Raw genomic sequence first — 18,632 nt, 5'->3', positions numbered from 1 at the left:
CAGCTGGAGAAGGTCTCGTATTCACTTTAAAACAAAGATGGATGAAGACGATAAATGATATCATCATAAACTTTGCCATAAGGTATAATCTTTTAATTGTATGTAGACAGATGGGGAGAGCAGACCATAATGAGAGCCAAGGGGGTGTAGTGGTTAAAGTGTCAGACTAGGATCTGGGAAACCCAGATTCGAATCCCCACTCTGCTATGGAAGACATGGGCCAGTCACACGCTCCCAGCCAAACTTACCTTTACAGGGTTGTTGTGAGGATCAGCTGGAGGAGCAGAGCAATAGTATCTTCAGATATGGGGAATAAATACAAAGTACTGCTAATCTAAACTTCTATATTTATTACCGATTTTTTTAGGTGGGTGATTTAAAAAGCTTTTAAAATTCAGGTCACTTTGGACAGCAAACATTATTTAATAATCACTAAATAAAAATATATTCACAGAATGGAATAAGAAGAGTTAAACCAGGGTATACAGTCTGCAAAGAATTAAGAAAAGGAATAAATAGTAAAAATAAAAACTTTTTTAAAAAAAATCATGAAGTTTAGCAGAGCTTGGGAAGGGATGGGTGTGGTGAGCCAGTTTTACTTTATCACATATGTTACTCGATTGTTGCTCACCATGCTCACATAACTATATGTCATATAGTAAGCACAGCATGGTAAGCTCTCCTTCCAAACACCAGGAAACTGAATGGATACTTTACAAGTTATGCTTCCATCAAAGGAGAAGAAGCACTGAAGACCCATGGTCCGTCCATGATAGTATCTTTCTGTACAAATGAACAGGGTGAGCAGGTTTGATAGGACATTTTAATCTACTGAGCGAGGGTACGTCAACAGAATACAAACACTGAATGTTATCGAATGCTACAACTCTGCCATTCCATCTCAAAAATCCCTGTTTCAATTTGTTTTCTTGCATGTACAAGTTGAATTCAAGGTCTTTGTTTTGTTTCCTTTCACCAATTATTATTTAAATTTCTCAACATTATTTTTGTATGCAAATGGCATTTCACATATAAAATGGTACAAAGAAATAACCGCATTGGGAACACCAGCAACGTATGTAGGCAGAAAGAAAATGACAGGAAACATCTACGAGGTATGTTCCATAATCCACACTGTGTGTCTGTCCTCCAAAGTATGCTATTAAAAAACTGGCTTGAAGACTGATCCTGTTATTTCTCTGTGTGTGCAGTGTCACGGCATCTTCTCTTTCTGCTAAATCTGCTAGATCCTTCTCCATACACTGGCTTTTTCATGCACTGGCTTTTACTGGCTTTTCTATAATGGGCTTCCCTCCCAATAGGGTCCATCTCACACCATCTCTGCTCTCATTTTTTTCCCTTTGGTAAGAGAGCAATACTCATTACGTGGCTCAAGAGCTTCATGTGGCCCTAACATGCCGCCTTTGGATCTTCTGATTTTGGTTTCTGAGGCTTTGCATCTCCAGCCGCATGCTCCGAAGTAAAGGCATGCAACGAATGTTACTGGAATTTAAGTTTGTTGCACTGAAAATGTGTGTGGTTATATTTATAGTTGTATATTTAATATTAATAGTTGTATTTAGTATTGGATATGTGTGTGGGGGGGCATATGGTAGTCCGGGGCTCTTTTAAATGACGATTATAAATATGGCTTTCTGTGAATCATGGAGTGATTACCACTGCGTTAACACATTTATATTTAGGAAGATCTTTGATGGATATGTTGATGATTATTAGTTATGAGTTGGGCTTATGTTCTTAATGATCCTGGTTTTAATTATGTCAGTCTTTAATAAATGAACTCATGCAACAACTGTGGCCCTCAAAGCAGCTCCTGGTGGCTGTGCCATCATATAAGGCTGTGAGATCTACCCTAGTCCATTTGTGGGCTCTCTCTGTAGTAGCCCCTATGCCCTGGAATTGCCTTTCAGAAAGAGGGCTTTCAGGTCTCCTACCATAGCAGTGCCCTACCCCCAACTGACAGCCCCTAATTACCCGCCACCACTCAGTAGGACAATGGTGGTAGTGGTGCTGGGAACACTGCTGTTGTTCAAATAGCGCGAATCTGCGACATCACTTCCAGCATGACCGTGGAAGTGACGTCATCACATTGGGGTGACATTCTAGGATTCCACTGAAACCAATGATGTCATTCCAATAGCGCAAGTAACTTGGGGTGTGTCCCCAATGTGATGTTATTTCCAGGGGACACACCCCAAGTTACTTACGCTATTGGAAGGACATCAATTTGACTCCCCGCCACACACAAGTTTCCCGCCAGTTGTCTGCAATCAGGTAGCATCCCTATCCAGAAAAGGTTGGGAAATCAACCCCAAATATCTGTACTGGTTTTTATCCGCCCTTGCGCAATTGAGAGCAGTGATTATTTTTGTACCATTTTCTGTTCCTCCATACCATTTTCATCTGCAAAATATATGCTTTGTTTTTTTGTGTGTGTTAATTATGTCTCACAATCAACGTTATGGCTGGAATCCCACAGAACAATTCTGCTGATGGAAGGGTTTTCCATCAGCAGATGGATCTTTCTCCTCTCCCCTCTCTAGCTGCAGCACAAAACAATCATCCAAATGTTCCTCCTGGGGGACAGGGGAACCCCAGAAACAGCATGAGGGTGGAGTAAGTGGTCTGCAGTAGCAGGGGGGAATCTGCAGCAAACACACACCCCTTTTATTTGTGAAAATCCTCTGCAGGATCCAGCCCATTACATATAAATAACAACCATTTTAAACACAGAGACTATTATATAAATTACGAATATAAACTGTATAAACCTACACAGTTCAGCGAATCTACAAAGCCAACAGTATGACGCAGGAACCAAAGAACACTGACAAAAGTAAATAAATAGCAAAAGAACTGTGGTGGTGGCATCCCCATAGGGTTTTCAAGGAAAGAGACGTTCAGAGGTGGTTTGCCATTGCCTGTCTCTGTGTAGCAATCCTGGTATTCCTTGGTGGTCTCCCATCCAATTACTAACTGCTTAGCTTCCAAGATCTGATGAGATCGGACTAGGCTGGGCCATCCAGGACAGGAAAAGAACAGTAGAAGGGAACATTTGCTGATCAGAAAACTGGACCAATGCTGCTGCTGCGTGACTATATCTTCAAAGACCTCTTTATTAAGGGAAAGTGTGACCCCCTGGCCAGTAACTGATTCTCTGCCTAACCTTGTTTACAGTTGGGGGGGGGGAAATAGGGGCAACCATATATGCTGCCTTAAATTTCTTGTAGGAAGGGTGGCATATAAATGTGAGGAACTTAATGGGGGGAAAATACATGTTGCATATTGAGAGAACCAGCTATTTCCTTATTCTTACCAACAGCAAGTCCTATGATTGTTTTCCTATGATGTTTAGATTGTGCAAGGATGATATGAAGAAGGGGACAGAGGGAATCTTTGACTGGGGCCCCATGATGGCATTTCCCATCCTATAACTTGCGATGCTCAAAGTGGGTGCATTATGTGTAGACTGTGACAGGTTCATGAAGCGCTATTTTAAAAGCAAACAATTTTCACCCTTTTCTTAGGCAAGAATAATAGTGACCTCTAGGAAGGAACCAGTTGTAAGTATGCACAGATTAGTTCATTTATAGTAACAACGAAACTTAAACGCCTTGACACTGAGATTCCTGAAGAGGATACAAAGACACAGAAGGAAACACTGAGATGTCCATCAGAATTGCTCCTGCCCCCACAAATATAACATAATGATTTAATATTAATTCAAGTCTTTTGTATGGAACAAAACAATTCAAGCAACTGACTTGTTTAGAGTCCTTTTGAGTGTTTACCTTGTAATGATCAAAAATTTGGTGAAAATCTTGCTCTCCCTTTTTCTTCTATCTGAATGTGCAGTGATTTGTATTTTAGTGCCTTTTCTTGGTTGCTTTTTTGGATTAATCCTCTGTGCATCAGCTTTCTTTAGACCCTGACACACACACTTTTTACTGAAAATCTTTTGCTTCTGAAACAAGTGCCTTGTTTTCTGTTTTTGGAGAGCAGGTGATTGCACCTGCAGTATCTTAACAAGTACATAATCATAGGCTACATTATTGGATTACCCAAACAAACCAAACACCACCACTTTCACAAAATAATGCAAGAACTTCATTTGTCACTCCTCCTCCTTAAAGGGGCAACACAATGTAGATGTTTATTGAAAGAAACCAAGGAAGGGAACATAGCAGAGTTGTGAAGATGTAATCAGCTTGTGAACTGATTGGCCAACCAAATCGCCCCTTCTCTGACCAGCAAATTCAACTTCTGAAAGAACTGAGCTGCCTCTTCAAGTTTAGCACATCTGATCATTTCTGCTTTGGTGAAATACAGGAGGGATTGTGTTTCCTCTGCACCTACTTTGATGCATCTGTTTCTGTGGAACTGGAAAGCTGGAGAGAAGGAAGGAATGACACCCTGGGCTGAGATTCAGGAAGACCAGCCACATCATCTGGTGTGTGCCGGCTGTATCGGTCTGGATTGAAAAGGATAGGAGGAAAGCAGGCGCCCCAAATAGGGAAGAGGTCTGGTTGGAACCACTGTGAAAATGGACTAAAGATTAGGGTTGCCAGGTCCCTTTTCACAACCAGTGGGAGGTTTTGGGGGCAGAGCCTGAAAAGGGCGGGGTTTGGGGAGGAGAGGGACTTCAATGCTATAGAATTCAATTGCCAAAGTGGCCATTTTCTCCAGGTGAACTGATCTCTATTGGCTGGAGATCAGTTATAATAGCAGGAGATCTCCAGCTAATACCTGGAGGTTAAGAAAAGTAACAGTACTAGGCTCTGAAATGATATGAAACATGATTCAAAATTTATAAGTGAAAGTGCATAACACAGTGATATACTTATTACACTTTACATAACAGTGCAAATCACAAACATAATATCAACATTACAATATGACAAGCAAGACAGAACACAAAAGTCCCTATCTGGAGGTAAGTATCAAGTACAAAGTCACTGCAAATTTCATTATATACTTTCTATAATTCTTTCTTGTTTTTTCTTTTTTGCAGGTATCTTCATGTATTCCACTGTAGATACAGTTGAATCCCACCCTCATGTCTTATTCCCATGGAACGAGTGCAATCCAAGTTTCTTAGAGCTGCCCTGCAATTGCCAAGATGTGTATCAAATGCTATGATCCATTTAGAAACTGGCATGTTGAAGGTGGAGGCAAGGGTTGTCTTGTCCTCGCTTTATCTCTGGCTGAAAATTAATTTCAACCCCAAGGGTCTTCTTCCACTGATTCTTTGTGATACCTTCGAAGTGGATAATAGCCATTGAAGACAAACTAAATAACCTGGGTTTTACCCCTTTAGCACTACTTGTTAGGGTGGGATCAAGCTAAGTCAACTATAAACCAAAGAGTTAAAGATATTGAGCGACAAGTAGATCTAGCAAGAGTGCCCCTATTTATGGCTCCCCCCCACTCCAAATTTATCCTTGCACCGGCAGCCTATCTCTGTTACTTAGAGATAAACAAATATAGGAGGGCTTTTACCTTGGCTAGGTGTGCAGCCTTACCCTCTGCTATGTCAGAGGGGAAATTCAAGAAGATACCCAGGGCAGAGAGACTATGCCCCTACAAATCTGGGGATTTAGAAACCACTGAACATGTTCTCCTGAACTATAACTATTACACTATACCCCATTCTAAGTTTATTGAGCCCCTCAAACTGAGAATGGGACCCGACAGGGAAAGAGAAAAGTTAGAAAAGCTCCTACAAGGAGATAATCCCTCAATCACCTCTCAGGTAGCAAAGTTTTGTGCGGCTGCAATGAAAATTCGTTGCCACAGAGTAGTCTCTTAGTCCAAATGGCAGATGTAACTCAGATGTTATGTATTTTATTTTTTTAATTTTTTTAAGACTTGGACTGTAAACCTTTGTCGATAAGACCATTTTAGTCCATGTATCTTGTTTTATCTGGCCAAGGGCCGCAAATAAACTATCTATCTATCTACCATTGGGATGTAGGGAAGAGTTCATTTTAGCATGCCCAAGAACCTTTAATCAACCTTTGCAGGAAATAATATTGAATAAAATTCTACTCTCATGATGAGGTAATGTGGGACCCATGAGAAATGAAGAAAACCAGTTTAGTCTTTGTGGCTCCAGGAATCCTCAAACTCCACAGTAATAGGATGGTCAGTACTGGTGAAATATGGACTAGGATCCCTGCTTCTTTGGGAATGCTCACTGATTGATTTCATTAGAACTAACTATGGGTGGGATTCATCTAGGTATATATATAATTAATAAAATTAATCTCAATATAGGAACATCTCCACTTATAGGGCCTTCAATTCGGTTCGGCCTGAACTGAAAATCAGCCGAATTTCCATTGATTCGACGGTTTTTAGTTCGGGAGGAACCGAACTCAAAACTGGCAGGCAACCGGGGGGCCGAATTCAGCGAATTCGGGAGTTCGCGAATAAATTCGGCCAATTCGGGGCCGTCAGTAAGCAGCATAACCTTCAGTAAGCAGCATTCTCCTCCCCCGGCCAATCGGTGGCCAAGCTGGGTCTTCTTCTGGCCAATCAGTTAGGATCGAGTACTGGAGGAATCAGCTGATGTGCGGCCGGCCGGGGAAAGAGAGAGAGAGAGGGAAATCCTTATGTGTGTGTGAGGGGGTGCTTGGGCACATTCGCTCCTTTCCGTGGCTGCAGAGGGCGCATTTTTGGGTGTGACGACCCCAAACTTTCAGCGGAGCATCAGACAAGGCTTCTTAAGATACCCCCCAAGTTTTGCAAACATTGGGTCAGGGGGTCCCGAGATATGGGCTCCACCCCCTTTTTCTTTCCATGGCTGCAGAGGGCGCATTTTTGGGTGTGCCGACCCCAAACTTTCAGCGGAGCATCAGACAAGGCTTCTTAAGAGACCCCCCAAGTTTTGTAAACATTGGGTCAGGGGGTCCCGAGATATGGGCTCCACCCCTTTTTCCTCTCCCCCCTTTTCCATTTTCGTGGCTGCAGGGGGTGCTTTTTTGGGAGTGCAGCCCCCAAACTTTTATCATAGCTTCAGACCATCCCTCTTAAGAGACCACCCAAGTTTTGTAAAGATGGGTTCAGTGGGGGCTGAAATATCGGCTCCCCCCCTTTTCTCTTTCCGTGGCTGCAGGGGGCGCATTTTTGGGTGTGCCGACCCCAAACTTTCAGCGGTGCTTCATACAAGGCTTTTTAAGAGACCACCCAAGTTTTGTAAACATTGGGTCAGGGCCCCCCGAGATATGGGCTTTCCCCTTTTCCCTATTGGGATGAATGGATCACCCTCGAGAGATGCATACATACGGATCTTATATTGGATACAAATGGAATCATATTGGATTACCCAGCCTCCCAGCCCCTCCTGCTGGAACAGAAGACAGCCACAGTAAGACCCCTTTGGGGGCTTTAATCTATAATTTTTCTTTTCTGTGTGTGTGTGGGGGGGGAAAGCAGAGTCTGTGTGTGTGTGTGGGGAGGGAGCAGTTTCTGTGGGTGGGGGGGGGAAGCCAAAGGGGGCTTTTGCCGGTTCTGCCTGGGGTGTGTCTCTCTCTCCCTGGTTTGAGGGGGGGGGGGCTTCATTTTTATTCTTCAGGTTTTTCCTCATTCATAAGATCAGTTAGGCTATTTTGATGCTTGCTCAAAACTGGTTTTCAAATGGTGACTTAAAGAATGCATCTGCCTGGTCCCAAGTCCAATGCAAAAGGAGAAATTCCACCCCCTCCTGCTCATTATGCATAGGTAGCTGCCTCTGTCCCTTTCCATGGTATGCAAACTCCCAGGTGTCAGGTGTTGCTTTGCACTGTTGCAAAGGTGTTGCATTGCGTGCTTGTGTTGCTTTGCAGTTGTATTGTTTTGCAAAATTCTTCACACCTGCCCCGCCCTTTGCATGTTTGCAAAGGTGTTGCTTTTCAGTTGTGTTGCTTTGCAAAGTTCTTAGCACCTGCCCCCCCTTGCTCTCATCAGCTGTTTGTCGGGGCTGGGAGCTTTGTGCGTGGTTGGCAAGCTCTGCTGAGAGATACACATTCAGGGTGGGGGGGACCCCTTTCAGGGCCCATATCTCAGCCCCCCCTGACCCAATCTTTACAAAACTTGGGGAGTCTTTCAATATACGTCCTTTGAAGCTCTGCTGAAAGTTTGGGACCTCTAAGCCCAAAAATGCCCCCCCAGAGCCGCGGAAAGGCGCGGTTGTGTTTTTAATGGCTTTATTCGGCCGAATTTTTTTCCCGAACTTTGAATTCCCGCCGAATTGAACGGATCCGAAGTGGGGGAGTTCGGACTTCGGCACGTACCGAACCCACAAGGGCCAAATTCGGCCGAATCCGAACTGTACCGAATTTTTTTTTTTTTTTGACAGCCCTATCCACTTATTTTCTTGAATATACAGGCACATCTTGGGCTGATATTTTAGATTCTAAGGGTCCCAAAGCAAGGACGAAGAGAGACGCACATAAATGGCACCTATACATGTAGCCCTTGTTTCTTGAGTAACAGCATCCTATATCATTACGTTTGATGGAGCAGGGATTAGAAAGAACCCATCTTATACATCATTTGAGAACTTCTATTCTGTACCGTTCCAAAAGGCTCACCTTCAATATAATTGCTCCAAATAGTAATTCTATCCATGTGAATGCCAGTTTGATAAAACCAACAAGCTTTATAAGAAAAAAAATATGTGCCATATATTGCATTTCACATAATCTTCTTTGTGCTTTCCATCTGGAAAAAAGCCAAAAATCATACAGTGCAAAAAAAGAGGGAAAGTTGTTTCCTAGCCAGAGATAATTAAAGAAAGAAATCTGTCTTGCAGTAAATGTAAAGAAAGTGTGAACACAATCAAAGGAGTTGGTATAATTTTTTGATATGTATGTTATGTATGAATGACCCTGTAAAGTTCATGGCAGCTGCATTTAACTAAAAATAATGGCAGCTCCCTGGATGGCTTATGACCGGATCATGCACACGCATTACATTTACCACAGGAATGCTGTTGTAAAGAACATCCGCATTGCATGAACCCACGTCCACGTAGTAATGTTTATGAATGTTTATGTGAAGAACTGCCATCCTATAATGAGGATAATCCTATAATACCATCTCCCACCACCAATGTCCAGAATCGAGAATTGTGTCCTTCTCATGCGTAGGGCTCAATACAAGGTGGGACCGATCCAAGATAGCAAAGTCAAAAGCATCACCCGATAAGGTTGCCTCCTCTTGTTTATATTTAGATTGATTCCTTCAGGATCCAAACCAACCCCATTTCTGTGATGTTTGAGAAAACTTCCTGCCAGTTAATGTTAATGAAAAAAAATAAGACAATAATAGGGATTCCTGTAATGAAGTATGCTTCTGAACTTTGAATGATTCAATGCAGTTCCCAGATCCTGTTTGTCTTCTTCCGGTGCCAAGAAAACGGCCTGTAATTGTGTAAGAGGATTAATGACCATTTGTCATCTGATCAACTAAGGCCTTAAACCAAATCAACACCTTGAGATTATTTTCTTTGAAAATGTTCTCAAGCTGAGATAAGGGAGGGAGCTGGTTTTGAACAATTTATTCCTTCTGGTTATCAAACTGATGAACGAGCTGTTGATGGTTTTTTCCCAAACTTACTCAGGACAGTTCACTAGGTTTGTGCCAGAATAAAGAAGGGTGTTTACACAAGGGGAGCACAGAAACAAAGGACTGTGACATCCTTTCAGACTTGTGAATGTCTAAAAAGCCTTGGATTGAACACACCACTATTATGGTCTCATTCCTTTCTCTTATTACCTATGATCATTAATATTTTGAAGAGAACTGTTCAGAGGGAAAGCCTCTTACATCATCAATTCATAAAACACATAAAGTGGGATTGGGGATATCTGGAAATTAAAGATCAGAGTACATTAGCTCGATTCTAACATTTGCTATCATTAATACTATTTAAATTTAAATCTGGGCTGGAAATATGATTAGGGTTGTTGTGCTTTAACGTCGATGAAAAAATACTGGCAGGTCCATTCGCTTCTGTCATAGTGCCCCAATGGAAGAATTTGCAACTGGGGCACCCACCTCCTTTATATGATGCTATTAAGTTACAATGCCTGGACCTGGATGGCCCAGGCTAGCCTGATCACTCTAGATCTCAAAAGGTAAGCAGTGCTGGCACCGGTTAGTACTGGGATGGGAGGCCACTAAGGAAGTCCAGGGTTGCTATGCAGAGGCAGGTAATGGTTTGTCTCTCTTTGTCTCTTGCCTTGTAAAATCCCTATGGGGTCACCATAAGTGGGCTGCAACTTGACAGCACTTTCTACCTACCACCATTAAGTCAGGGAGCCCTAGCCTAATCTCTTGAGAGAGATAGGGAACTGTTTGCATGGAAGATCATAAATGCAAATGAAATGGTACAGCCAAGAAGCAGGATAACAATCACAATGGGGCACATTGCCATATAATAATATGCACAAAAGAAACTCCATGTTGAGATCTTTATTTTGAATTGACCCACTGAATCACTTTTTTACAATGATTACAGAAGAAGGAATTCTGCTAGAAAAATTGTTCCTGACACACATTCATAGCAAAGTTTTGGATCAGCTTGCTAGGGCAAAGGTAATCTTCTCATGTAGCCACATGCAGTTATATGGCACACTGCACCACTATAAATCCTTGGGGGATTTAAAAAGGAAAAAGCAGGAAAACAGCAGCAAGCCTGTGAGATTCAGACTTCTTTGCTCTAATCAAGTTTCATTCTTCTGTTCCTTCTATGATGTTCTTAAAAGAGAATGGTATAAATTTATAGCCTGACCCAGAGTAGAACTTGTTTTGGAACTCTACCCTAATGGGAGAAAGAAAAAAAAAGCATTAAATAAGCAGAGCTGTGAGTAGCAGAGCTATCATACAACACACAAGAGAGTAGGGTCTAAAGCAGGGTCCTCTTTCCCATAAAAGGGCAACAACATCATGGTCATTCATGAAGCTAGAGACAGGGCGTCCCCCACTACCATAATGACCATCAGAACACATGCCAGGAAACTTAGAACTGCCCTACCCCTTTAACCCTGCCTTTTGGGTCAACTTTAGCTGTGACCTTGGGTCACGATTGTACCAAAGGTATACAGTGGAGGGGAGGGGCCATAGCTCAGAAGTAGAACATCTGCTTTGCATGTAGAAGGTCCCAGGTTCAGTCCCTGGTATCTCCAGTTAAAATGATCAGGTAGTAGGTGAGGTGAAAGACCTCTGCCTGAGACTTTGTAGAGCCACTGCCAGTCAGAGTAAATACTGAGTTTGATGGACCAAAGGTCTGATTCACTAAGGCAGCTTCGTGTATCTACTCATGTATACAGTGCAACTGCAAACAGTTAACACCCTTCTAAATCCACTGAAGTCACCAAGCTTAGAAAAGTGTACCTCTGCTTAAGTGTGTTTTGATCTGTTTGTTAACTATAAGGCAGGTACAGGTGAGGAATCCACCTGGCTTAGAAAAGTGTACCTCTGCTTAAGTGTGTTTTGATCTGTTTGTTAACTATAAGGCAGGTACAGGACTGAGGAATCCACCTAGACCTTCACTTTGTCCCACCAGCCTACCCGTGACATAGGACTGCCTTCCTTATTTATTTTCCTGGTTGGACCAAACAGCGTGCCAGTGACTGTGTAAGTAAATCAATAACCATATAACTTATTTGATGGATCCCTTTTGGGCATACGGTTGAAGTAATAGTTAAAGTAAGGACAGCAACCCACTGAAGCTAAGTGAAAACATCATCATCCCTCTACAGGGAGTACTTATTGTACGATACTTCTTTCAAAGGGATATGTTATCGGGGATAGAGAGCAGACCTATATTAAAAGCTAAGAAGCAAGGAATGTCTGTAATGAAACAGAAATGTGGAGAAACACAGTGGGCAACAACCTTCACATTTTTAGCCCTGGGAAAACACAAACTCTCACAACCACCGACTAACAAAGTACATTTATTGAAACCATAAAGATTATTTTCTGAAAACACAATCTGTTGAGCTCTGTCTGTATTGTGATGGAGAGAATGAAATAGAATCACACACAATGTCCCTGCTCCTATCATCCACACATGCAATTCAACATCTGCATAGAGCTTGTATGTGTGTGTAAAGTGCCTTCAAGTCGCAGCCGACTTATGGCAACCCCTTTTGGGGTTTTCATGGCAAGAGACTAACAGAGGTGGTTTGCCAGTGCCTTCCTCTGCACAGCAACCCTGGTATTCCTTGGTGGTCTCCCATCCAAATACTAACCAGGGCTGACCCTGCTTAGCTTCTGAGATCTGACGAGATCAGGCTAGCCTGGGCCATCCAGGTCAGGGCACATATTTTAAAAAACCCTCATCCATTTCTCCAAGGATCTTGATTGTATGTAGAGAGCACTTTGCACATATGTGCATATCTTCCATGCAGATGCTCACCCAAAATCACGGAGCACGTGAAACAATTTGAACAAGCTACAGAATATGAAGTATTATTGTTGCCACCTTCTATGCTTGGTATTACTTACCAGTGAAGTCGCAGAGCGTGCAGGAAGGCGGAGAGGCCCTCCATGATTAGCAGAATGGCTACAGTCAGAACAGCAAAGACAGCAAAGATAATGAAGATGACGATGAGTCCTCCCCAGCCACTAAAGGAAGGTCCTATGTGGAACACCATGGTCCAGAGGACCTCTGAGAGCTCTAAAAGGGCAAAGGAAGGAAGAAGGAAGAAGAATGTGGCAAAATAGTCCTGAGCAACAATATTAAAATCCACTAAGACATGCGATCCTTCCACAACAGATGGCTATAAGACTTTACAGATCTTCATTGGAGGCTTGTCTCTGGACAACTCTTCCCACAGGGATGAGGTAGGAAGCTAACCATAGACACAGTCTTTTCTGTGGAATTCCCTCCTCCTTATCCATTCATCTGGCATTTCCTTTGATGAATTTTAGGCACCAGGTAAAAAAAAGTTTGTCATTTTACCAGACCTTTAATGGTTTTAAGTAATTAACTCCCCTGCTGGAGGTTGTATATTCTTTGTTTTCTATTTCATTGTTTCTAAACAAGCCAGCTCAAAAACTACAGTTGGCAGGGAGGATATAAATATGCAATTAAATACCTCCCCCCTGTATTGGTTAGAAGCCTTCACTGTATCACAAGGGTACGTGTGAGTGGGCACGACTGACAGGGTTAAGTCTTTCTTTTCTTTTTTTCCCCTTTACCTGCCAATCACCAGTTCACCCTGTTTGTATAATGGAGAAGCCAGAAGCAGCCAGAAACCCTCATAAGGGCAAGACGAAGAAGAAGAGTTGGTTTTGATACCCCACTTTTCTCTACCGTAAGGAGTCTCAAAGCAATTCACAATCACAAATCCCTTCCTCTCCCCACAACAGACACCCTGTGAGGTAGGTGAGGCTGAGAGAGAGCTCGAAGAGGACTGTGACTAGCCCAAGGACACCCAGCTGGCTTCATGTGCAGGAGTGGGGAAACCAACCTAGCTCACCAGATTAGAGTCTACCACTCATGTGGAGGAGTAGGGGATTAAACCCAGTACTCCAGATTAGAGTCCATGGCTCTTAACCACTACGCCATGCTGGAAGATAAATAAAGTTCTTGTTTTGTTTACCTCTGGTCTCCTTCTTGGGTTTCATGAGTGGACAAGGCAGGGGAAAGGTGAAGTGTACCTCCACAGCACACCTGAAGAAGGTGGGACTGTGCCACTAAAAAGTAGTGTAATTTACCTCATCGGTGACTAATCTTCAGAGAATTTCTAAGCACTTTTAGGCCAGTTCCTAAGTAAATCTCTGTCCACTCAGTTATCTAAATTTACCTTGTGACAGGAGAATATGGCGTGGGAGTTAGTTATCAAATATCAATAAAACTAGAGATGTCAGCCTCCAGGTGGGACTTGGGGATCCCCTGGAATTACAGCTCATCTCCAGACTACAGAGATCATTTCCCCTGGAGAAAATGGATACTTTGGAGGGTGGCCTCTATGGCATTGTACCCCACTGAGGTCCCTGTCTTCCCCAGACACCCTACCCAAATCTCCAGGAGTTTCCCAACCTGGATCTGGCAACCCTACCCCCCATCCCCTACCAGTGGCCAGGGGGGACCTGGCAACCCTAGTTAAAACAAATGCAGCACTACCATAAAAAAGACATTTTTTTTATTGTGAGGGATATTCCCACCAAAATAGAAAACTTCCTCCAGGATTTCTCAGACACCCCGCAAAAACCTGAGCTATGCGAGTCACAAAAGAGATTTCAAAACGTTATGGTGATGTCGACTTTAACACAGATTGTGACAGAAGAACGCACTGGTTTTTAGTGATTCAGACCGAATTTGGCACAGACTACTAATTTCCATAATAATTAGTAATGTTCTCACAGTATACTAAGTAATATATACAGTTGGAAAATATGGCAAAGAAATCCTTGGCTACCAGGGTTAAGAACTACTGGTAGTTCACTGATGCCACCATTAAGGAAAATAAACTTGTCTTCCAGAATCCTAAGCCTGTAAATCAATTTTGGTTCCTGCTTCCCAGAAGAGTTTTGAATTGCTCCATTCTTACTGAATGTAATGTAATGTGGACCAATAGCAGGAGCATTGGCAAAACCTCAGATTCAAATCCCTATTGAGCAACAAAGATCATCGGCTAATCTCAAACTCCATAGGGTGGGATGAAATAAATTGAAATAAATAAGTAAAAGGCTGGAGGAGGCCCTGCTAGGGTTGCCAACTGACTAGGGAAAAAAAACATACTGACACTGCAATTGTTTCCTTTTGTTGGAGCTTCTGTGTCATTACCCTTCCCATTTCCTTCTTTCATCGTCTTGCAGTGATGCCAGCCAATAGTGAAAGTAATGATATCACAGTACTATATAGCCAATCAGATTTGGCTATGCAAAGACATCACTGAGGGCAAACAAAGGAGACCAAGAGTGACGGCAGTCTGTCACAGGCATGGGCGGATCAGATCGACAATTGTACTCCTTACACCTGGATAAACACATTCTTCTCCTTTCGATACAAGTGAAAAAAAATCAGCCAAAAGGAAGAGCACGTTTTGACATTGCCAAAAAAAATTCACAAAAAGCATACCTCCCATCTCTATTTTAGCATAAAAGTGGCTAACTTTGCCTGGATTTTGTCCAGTATGGTTTAGTTTCTAGCAACTGACTATCAATTCAACAGGTATTTCTATGTAGAACCAGATATCAATCTCTTTTTTATTCTGTACAGTCAGGGCAACACAGCCGGTCCTCATACCACTACCAAACTGGAAAACTCACGCGCATGTGCCAAGCTGAGCGCCCAGAGCCGAAGGTAGGAGGCTGTGTTGGAAATGCAACCTAGACAGTACTCAATGGTGTGGATAGCCTGATGCACACAGATGTCTCCAAAGTTGAACTGAAACAGATTAAGAGAATAAGCCGTGAGCAAAAAGGTCCTGGATTCAGATATCACATCAGCCATCTGTCCTCTGCAGCTGCCTTTTTTTTTTTCAGGAGAGCTGTAGTCTGGAGATCCATTGTATTTCTAGAAGAACTCCAGGCAAAACCTGGAGGTTAGCAACCAAATAACCTGGATCATACTCTTTGCAAAACATAACAGAGTTTGGCCCTGAGTCAGTCCCTTATATATAATTAGGGAATAATCATACTGTGTGGCCTTAGAAGAATTTCTGGGATCAAAGCTAAGCATTTGGAACACTTAGGAAGTATTGCACTAATAAGTAAGTATTCAGCAAGTAGCGGGGCTGTAAGGACTCATGTAGTAGGAGTCTGGAGACACACTCCCCCACCTGGTCCCCACGCTATCTCCACTTTCCCTCCTTACAGTCACTGCAGCTTCTCCCTTTTCCTTCTTTTTCCCCTCCCTCTTTCTCTGACTCCAGCCGCCATCTCCTCTTTGGTTCTGTTTTTATTCCCCTTTGAGAAATTGAGAGCATGATGACATCAAAGTCATGTACTTGGTATCCCTTGGCTTGGTTGTGGTGGAAAGTGCCATAAAGACACAGCTGACTTATGGCAACCTTATAGGGTTTACAAGGCAACAGACTTTCAGAGGTGGTTTGCCATTGCCTTCCTCTGCGTAGCAACCCTCGACTTCCTTGGTGGTCTCCTATACAAGTACCTACCAGGGCCAACCCTGCTTAGCTTCTGAGATCTGACGAGATCGACCTAGCCTGGGCCATCCAGGTTAGGGCATCCCTAGATTTAGAGTAGAGAATAAGACATGGAGCTGCTGACTTTGGCAGCAGCAACAAATCTGATGTAACATCTAGTTCCATACTTTGATAAGAAGAGCCCAGCAGTCTCAGACCAATGTCCAACATCCTATCTTCCCACAGTAGCCAACCAGATGTCCTTGGAAGGCCAATAAAGTAAAAACCTCCAACTGCTGTTGCCACTCAGCAACTATTATTCAGAGGTAGTATGCCTCTGACTATGGAGGTTCCATTTAGTCTTTGTCACCAGTAGCCACTGATGGATGATGATGATGAAGAAGAGTTTTTTATATGCCGACTTTCTCTACCACTTAAGGAAGAATCAAACCGGCTTACAATCACCTTCCCTTCCCCTCCCCACAACAGACACCTTGTGGGGTAGGTGGGGGCTGAGAGAGCTCTAAGAGAGCTGTGACTAGGCCAAGGTCACCCAGCTGGCTTCATGTGGAGGAGTGGGAAAACCAACCCAGTTCTCCAGATTAGAGTCTGCTGCGCCAAACCACTGCTCTTAACCACTACATCATGCTGGACCTACCCCCTCCATGAATTTATTTCCTTTTAAAGGCAACGGCAAACCACCCCGTAAACATAGTCTGCCCAGTAAATGTTGGGATGTGATGTCACCCCATGGATCAGTAATGACCCGGTGCTTGCACCTTTACCTTTAAAGTCATCTAAACTAGAGCTATCTCTACATCCTGCAGCAGTGGTAATTGTGCATTGTCTGAAGAACTACTTTCCTTTGACTGTATTGAACTGACTGCCCATCAGCTTCATTGGGTGGCCCCAAGTTTGGTATGGAGACGTGTAATGAGTTGTGAATGAATTTAAGTAAATCTGGCAGTTCATGGGTCTTGTAGATGGCATCTTCAGAAGTAATGTGTACTGAAGTCATTGGAAAGGGAAAATTGATGGTGCTTGGTTTTCTTTTATCTCTTTTCTGATGCAGTCTGGAGGCTGTGTACTCATTCCATCTGCCTCTACAAGAATGTAGCAGCCTCCTGGACTTGATGGGCCTTGGTCTGATCCAGCATGGCTTTTCTTATGTATGTAATGAAATAGATTTAAAATGTAGTAAAATATATTTTAAAAAATCAAGCACATACTGGCAGCCACTACTTTATCAAACAGCAAACCAGATTTTACCATGTATGGTAGCAGCCAGGAACACATCAGAATGGAGGGGCTTGCAAGTTCAGCCTTTATCCTTGAGTTGGGGGAGGGGGTCAAGTGGCAGCCAGGAATGCTTAATCCATGCTTGTAAAATACAGGTCTTATGTTAGTAAATGTACTTGAATGATTTTATTATTATGGTAATAGCCAGATAAGCTGCAAACCTTGTCAGAGTAGTAAATGTACTTAAACATGCACAAATGTGAAGGAAGGGAAGTGAAATACTCCAGTGCCTTTCTTTAAGTCTTCTTATTCAACGATCCTACCTCTTCATCGTTGTCATCATGTCCCTCATGGCCACCATCACTGTGGTCTTCTTGGCTTGGTTTCTCGGAGAGGTTAGACTTAATGATCTCCACCTCAATGTCACCGGTGGGACTCTCTGATATTTCAGGAGATACCAGCTTACAAGAAAAAGAATGCCTGACATTATTACCAGCATGTTAGTGAAAGCCCCATGTGCTGGAGTGAGTGAATCAGCATGCCTGGCCATGGGGGGCGGGGGCGCATCACTCTACGTGGGTACAAGTCTTATCTCCTTATATGGGATATCCCTTTCTTTGTCTTACCCTGAGAGTTGCCCCCAGACCCCTCCTTTCTCTCTGTGTGTGCTTTGTTTTTCCCACTCTTCACACGGCTTTTCATGGAGTCACACATATCTACAGATCTCCTGTAGAAACAATGCCTCCTACTTCCAAACACATGATGCCAGTTCAGCTGCCCACTTGTGATAGTGAAAGTCCTTCTCTCTCTTCCTTTCGACTACAACCTGAATGTGAACAGAATCTTCTTGAATAAATGTAAGTTTTACTTTTTGCAATACACTTCTTGGGATATTTATTTATTGCACTCAATATCATGCTTCTATGACTGGGCAAACTCTGCTAATATCCCAATACCATTGACTTCTGGCTTTTCCAGAAAGTAGTAGAAATAAGTTTTTAATATGCATGCAGTAATGGTGACATAATATTGATTTCACAAGTACAAATAAATGAGTCTAAAGAGATTACATATTGCCATTGCCAACATTGGTAATAAAATTAATACATATAATATGTATTATGTCAAGTCTATCAATTTCTCCATCATGTATCTTTCAAGGAATTTATACACCATCCATTTCACATGCTGATAAAGCAGGAAAAGCACTTATTCACACCACTAGTCTGTTTGACCTAGTAAGCTCAACTCGGGATCAAACTAAATGTGACACTGGAGTTCGATGACTCG

General features: G+C 42.7%; 1 protein-coding gene across 1 annotated transcript in view; it reads right to left on the bottom strand.

The window, feature by feature from the left end:
• Positions 1-10,714: 10,714 nt before the first annotated feature.
• Positions 10,715-18,632, bottom strand: part of ATP6V0A4 (ATPase H+ transporting V0 subunit a4) — a 67,393-nt gene continuing 59,475 nt past the window's right edge. Inside the window, exons 18-21 of the mRNA XM_056845787.1 lie at positions 17,666-17,803; positions 15,289-15,406; positions 12,517-12,688; positions 10,715-10,828 (exon numbers count right to left, since the gene is read on the bottom strand). Coding sequence (XP_056701765.1) covers positions 10,738-10,828; positions 12,517-12,688; positions 15,289-15,406; positions 17,666-17,803 — 519 coding nt within the window. The 3' untranslated portion in view covers positions 10,715-10,737. The remainder of the gene's footprint in view (positions 10,829-12,516; positions 12,689-15,288; positions 15,407-17,665; positions 17,804-18,632) is intronic.

Source organism: Euleptes europaea, chromosome 3 (genome assembly GCF_029931775.1).
Source record: "Euleptes europaea isolate rEulEur1 chromosome 3, rEulEur1.hap1, whole genome shotgun sequence".
NCBI classification, from domain to species: Eukaryota; Metazoa; Chordata; class Lepidosauria; order Squamata; family Sphaerodactylidae; genus Euleptes; species Euleptes europaea.
Note: the sequence above shows the minus strand (reverse complement) of the source record. Positions and strands in the feature narration are given on the sequence as shown.